The 6199-nt window shown below is 30.5% G+C and overlaps 1 protein-coding gene across 1 annotated transcript; it reads right to left on the reverse strand.

Annotated features, from left to right (window-relative positions):
* Window positions 1-3451: 3451 nt before the first annotated feature.
* Window positions 3452-4902, reverse strand: LOC113392285 (lysozyme-like). Its single transcript, XM_026628639.2, has 3 exons — window positions 4693-4902; window positions 3703-3861; window positions 3452-3589 (listed from the first exon to the last, which is right to left on the reverse strand). Exons 1-3 carry the CDS (start codon window positions 4820-4822, stop codon window positions 3459-3461), a joined length of 420 nt encoding a protein of 139 aa, XP_026484424.1. The 5' UTR covers window positions 4823-4902; the 3' UTR covers window positions 3452-3458.
* Between the last annotated feature and the right edge of the window lie 1297 nt (window positions 4903-6199).

Here is a 6199-nt window from a genome sequence, read left to right on the forward strand (position 1 = left end):
TAATTTTATTTGGTACACAATGTCCCTATTACTATAATTTAAGTTTTTGTTGTAATATAATAGTAATAATAGTAAGTTAAGCTTATGCTATAATATATAAAACTCACTAGCTCATATACAAAATAAATGACTTTATTTAACTTTGTCCTTTTATCTGCTTGTTTGATTGTATTTGCTAACTCACAGAGGAGATTAAACTTTTCCTAATCAATAGATACGGCCTTAAACTAGCGATATTATAGCGATGGGACGAATATATCAAAACAAAAGCTTACCAATATAATTATTTAGAATTGTTCTAAATATTTTAATCGTTGTTTTTGAGAACCCTGACATAAGATCGTACTCATTACTCAACAACACAACAGGAGTTGGTGTAAATTGTTTTACAAATTCGTGAATATATTTTTGTCTAAAGTACATTACATTAGAAAATACGTATATATTAAGAAACAAAAGTAAATGTTTTCATTCCATTGAATTTATTCATGAACAAAGTTCTTAGGCTACAGACTGCGTGATTAGCTCTCTTTTACAGAAAAAAATATGTGCAAGTCTTATTTAGTCCAAAGTAGAAATCCGCAAGTAGTTAAATTACATGTGACATTTCAATAGTAAACGTTATTACAATGTATAAGCGATTCGTATCAATCCATCATTCCATTGTGAAACTTTCAGATCATATTTATTGCTAGTTAAATGTATATCCATAAATACGCAGCGTACGTTGCGTTCAAGCAAGAGGTTCTCATTAAAAAAGAGATGAAGCACGTTTAGGGTTTGTCAATTATATGAGATATTTTTCGAATATTTTATATTATTTAAGAATCAAGAACCATTTTTTACTTATAATATCATGGTTTTTAAAATGTTTCTTTCGTATTAAACGATAAATTTATATATAATATTTTTCGTGTTCAGTCCATTGAATACCCGTAGGAGGTACTATGACGTCTTCGTATACCAAATGTTAATATTCTTAAATTGTATTACCTCAACACTACTTTCTTAATTTATATTAGCATTATTCGACATATGTTGTTTTAATATTACTTAGGAACGTTTTTATCTAATAAATATATCGATATTTCACTTACTCCAAATAACCGATACCCCAGGAGATCCGTTTCCTTTTACGTCAACTTCGTTAAGATTGTTAATTATTTGTTATAAGCAATTTATTAGCTATTTATTGCTCGGCAAGATTAAATAAGCCGTCCTGAGTTTAATGGAAACTTTATCGACAATCGATGTTTAAAATAGCATCTTTACACAAACATTTGTTTGCAATACTAACAGATCCATGTAGTTTTGCTCACCGTTATCTTGAATAAAATTGATTGTTAGTTATGCTATAACAAAATAAAGTTTTATTATTAAAGATTAATCAGCATATGTAATTACAGAAATTAAGGGGTTTAACATCTTCTCCCATTAATAGTAGTTGATAATGTTAAGAATGGCTCAAGTTCGTGGCAGCCATTAAACGCCACCACTTAAAACTAAAATTGAACCAAAGTTATATAAAAAAAGCAGGCAGAAGTAGCAATTATTGTATATAGTGCTATAGTAAGCGATTAGCGGTGATTTGTGGTGAGAAAACTGCAGTCCTTGACTAATGCAAGTGATCCGTGTGCGACGAGACTGATATTTACTAAGCCGGACATTGCACGATGGCCGATGAGGAAGTCGTTATCATGAAATTTTTTATTTTCATTGTATAGGTCATAAAATAGGAATCAAAAAATGTAATCTAAATGTACTAAATTTATTAACAAGCACTATAATAACGCTATATGTTTAATCAACAAATAGCGTTATTATAGTGCTCGCATATATATAGAATATAAATTCTTAAAAGCATCTTAAAGGCCTTTTAGATATGGGTGACTTGGGTTCTTTATGAAATAACGAAGGCATTCAAGGCACAGAAATTAATTGATATAAAACCAGTTGGAATAAGTTTTGTCTAGACAAATAAATAATAGAATCGGAATAATATATCGTAATTACAATGGAAAATGTTCTTTTAAGGTAATTAGGTCAAAACTGTACTTGAACTACATTTATATGCAATACTATTAATTAACTGATGATTTAATGACCTCGATATTATAATATTTTTAATTATATTTTTGTTTTTTTTTTGACTTGTTATCGTAGTAGGTAGCTGTTATATTAAAATTTTCTTTTCCCGGTAAATTAAAGACGATGCAAATCATTTCTACCTCTTAATATCACATAATTAAATACACTTTCAAAGTATAGGTAAACAAAGTCAAAGGTAACTTTGTCATAAGCCTTCGTCGTGGTTAACAGTGCCATGACTTTGTTAAGTTATTCACAGAACTTTTAGAATATTTTTGAGATGAATGTATTTGGGAATGTATAGAGGATGAAAGGCAAGCTTAGTTTAGAGGTCAGTTATTTATTCCATTGTTATGTTTCTGATAGCTGGCTCTGCTTTCGGAGGATCAGCCAACCGAAGCAAAGAAAGTAACTGACATATTGCGTAAAACTATTACTACTTCATATTTTTTTTAAGCTTTCTGGTCTGAGAGACTTCTAAGGAATTTCTAAGTAGAAGCAGCTGCAAAAGACCAGATATTTACTATGGTTATTACACGTATTCCGGTTCAATTATAACCCAAATATCACAATATCTACAAAACATGATGTTACAGCACACCATTATGTCTAAACCAAACTGAATTATTAACTTCTATGTCAATAGTTGATCCTTCTTGTTATCGCATCGATTTGATTACGATGAAGTGACAAATTGCTAGAGGAATTTGTCCTCAGCTATGTTTTCTGTTGCATGTATATATAGATATCATTTATAATATATAATGAGAAAGTTTAATGTGTATAAATCGTATTATATAATAAACTTGCTTCAGATAAGCGACCTCCTTTGTAAGTACTAAAGCTTCATCAAGCAGGAGCATCTCACCACAACATTCTCATGTAAACATCCCTTTATGTGGCAAATTCCTTACATGTAACAATTTTTTTATACCGCGTGTTCAATGTTTAGACTATAATTTTATAAATTATGTCGTTTAGTAGTTGAAGTGTATATACAAGTATTTTTTGTATGTGAGCTTTATTCCATGCAGCAATGAATATTTCGTTAATAGGATCCAATTGAGCATGTATATTTTTAGCCATTTTTATTCTTGTGACTAAATAAACCTCAGCTATATAACTTTCAGGATGATAACAATCACACGCAGACATATATATAGTAATAAGGGTAAGGAATTATAAAGATGAATTATTAAATATTTTCTTCTTATCAGTCCTTATTATTTTCACATATTATAATTAGAGCTTAAATATATAACATTAGAACGAGATTCCAACTTTTTTTACCAAACAATCATTCAAACAATATTTTATATCTTTACTTTAACATTTATAGATCTTTTGACTGCTAAATAGTTTGATGACATCTAGCAGGAGCTAATGTCAGGCAAACTGCCTTGGCAATGGTTCTTCCAGCCGTACCAAGCGTTGAAACCGTGACGTTTGAAAATTTTCTTGGCACAAGTAGCGGCTTTCGTTATGTCGTCTACCAGAAGATCTGAAATATAAAAATACATAACATTATAAGTATTTTTGAAATGATTTAATACAGAAATCTGATCAATTTGAGTCATTTTGTATACTTTAGTATAGCTTAGAATATAATATTACCCGAGCAAGTTACGTTGCAATCCTTTCCAGGCGTGCTGGTGTTGCTGCACCAGTATTTGTCGTTGATCTGGAACAGTCCATAGTCCCTCGAACCATTCTTATTCACTTTACCAATCTTGCTAGTTGTACGAGAGCTTTCGTTCTCTACAAGGCAAACCCCTGAAACAAAGTAACGGATTAACAATAATATTTATTTTATTATGGAATTATTTTGTTTTATAATTTTTGTCATAAAATCAAGTATGCTTATTTATGTTAAAAACTGCGTTTTAATTTACTTTTAAGTTTATATAAGTTTTGCTTAACTACTTATTAATGCTAAGCTATAACCTAATAATTACTATAAAATAGTCTTTCGGCATAGACCTTACTCTTACATAGACTTCTGACACTAGCATTAGCAGCCTGTAAATTTCCCACTGCTGGGCTAAAGGCCTCCTCTCCCTTTGAGGAGAAGGTTTGAGCATATTCCACGATGTTTTCCTTCACCGCCGAGCACGAAATGAATTATAAACACAAATTAAGCACATGAAAATTCAGTGGTGCCTGCCTGGGTTTGAACCCGAAATCATCGGTTAAGATGCACGCGTTCTAACCACTTGTCCATCTCAGCTTCTGACACTACTACTACTAATTACTAATTTACTAATCAAAGACAATAATATTTAGACATAGACAATTTTCCTGCTTGATATATTCCTAACAAAAATAATTTTTCGAAAAGGAAGCTTATGTATCAGGCTACAAAGTAAGTGTGTCTAGTAATTAAAGATTATTATTGGTTAAGTATAAAAAAATATATAACAATAAACAGTCACAATGCAATATGACCCCGACTTTAGATATCAGTTCATTGATAAGTGTTCACAGGCGATTGACTGAATGTGAATTATTATAAATATAATTAATATAGAGATATTATAAAAATATATTTAAACTTCCTACATAAATAAATGTATTTAATATACAGATGATGGTTTTAAAACTTACAATCACGTAATTTGCCCTCTGGAAAACCGTGGTCTCGTAATTGATGAACCAGTTCACATCTCGTAAATTTTTTGCCTTCGCATTGCAATACTATTACCGCTATAGCGAACAATGCAAGTAAGCACTTCATTGTGTATAGATAGTTCACAATTATTTTTAAGAGTATTCACTCCAAATGCCTGGACGTGTTTGAGAGATTACAGGAAAATGACTGTTTTTATAGACGACGAACTCAACTTGATAATTCGCTACACGTACAAGGGGAATCCTTCTTATCGACGCGCCCGTTATGTATACAACATGCGAACCATCGGGCTGTTTTAATTGCATTAATAAGATAAAATTTTAAGTGAAACATACCTTTTGAGATTGTAAGAAATAATGCCCATGTGGTTTTTTTACATTAATACAGAGAGCTTGCTTTTATATATTAACTGATGAGGAGTTAATACCAATGGCAATCTGATATGAGATGTTATTCTCATAACATCAGCACATTCATCAACATCACAGAAACTATCAAAAAAAATTTGTATAACCTGTTACGGAAATGTTTTATGTATAAATAAATGTATGTATTACCCGCGTCTTTTTATGTACAGATAAAGGTTTAGTATATATATATAAGATTAATAAACTGTATTTGTGGTCAAACGGCTCAAAATGCAAATCCTGAGGTTCTTGAGTTCAATTTGCCGGTCGGGCTAAAAAGTTAAGGCAAGTGCGTAAGATAGATTGTCTTATGCTTAATGCATTTTTGTCGTATCGGATTATGAGTCGAGAAAATAGAAGTTTTATCAGTATTTGCGCACACTTGTCTCAGTTAGGAGCTCCTGACCATTATATATACTATATTATAAAATAGTTCCAAAACTATCTCTATTAAATTAATACGGGATATTTTATCGCTCTGCTATTGGTGCAAGAGATCAATTATATTAGCTGCAATTAGCATAGTTTTGTTTTTATTACTCGAATTATAAAAACTTTATAATTATAGAACGAGATACAAGTCATTAAATATAGTCAGTCTATAATCGTTTAACCAAAAGATAAAAAGCAAGAAAGTCCTGTTTTGCCGTATCTTGCCGTATCCTTCCTACGAATCTTACTCTTACATAAAGCGTTCCGTACAAACAATTTAAAAAGACCAAATAAATATATCATGATATGTAATAAATAATAAACCTTAAGAGCAGAAGAAGATGCCGTAATAAGCGTGTTTGTTTCCTAACTATAAAAATATTCCTGTTTTAGATAAGTACAATCATTTGCATCAGCCGTAGTGGTTATTTTAAAATCGACGAAGTATTGGAAATAGACTAACAATAAGATGATAGAAGAAGATGAAATAGAGAATGAGGTCTACGAGTAAGAAATATATTGTATTGTGATAAGTATTATTGTTGATTTTTCTTAACGATAGAGTGATAACGATTATTTATATTAGAGTTTTAAGTATATACCAATAACAATTTAAATTAGCAACTGTTTTTTACAGTATGTT

This window comes from Vanessa tameamea, chromosome 10, assembly GCF_037043105.1.
Source record: "Vanessa tameamea isolate UH-Manoa-2023 chromosome 10, ilVanTame1 primary haplotype, whole genome shotgun sequence".
NCBI lineage: Eukaryota > Metazoa > Arthropoda > Insecta > Lepidoptera > Nymphalidae > Vanessa > Vanessa tameamea.

What these genes read in the sequence shown, in the direction of transcription:
- LOC113392285 (XM_026628639.2), bottom strand. Translation starts at nt 4,822, where the DNA reads ATGAAGTGCTTACTTGCATTGTTCGCTATAGCGGTAATAGTATTGCAA. An exon ending in AGAGGGCAAATTACGTGATT is followed by an intron (nt 3,862 to 4,692) that starts GTAAGTTTTAAA and finishes ACTTTGTTTCAG; the next exon opens with GGGTTTGCCTTGTAGAGAAC. An exon ending in TTGCAACGTAACTTGCTCGG is followed by an intron (nt 3,590 to 3,702) that starts GTAATATTATAT and finishes TTTATATTTCAG; the next exon opens with ATCTTCTGGTAGACGACATA.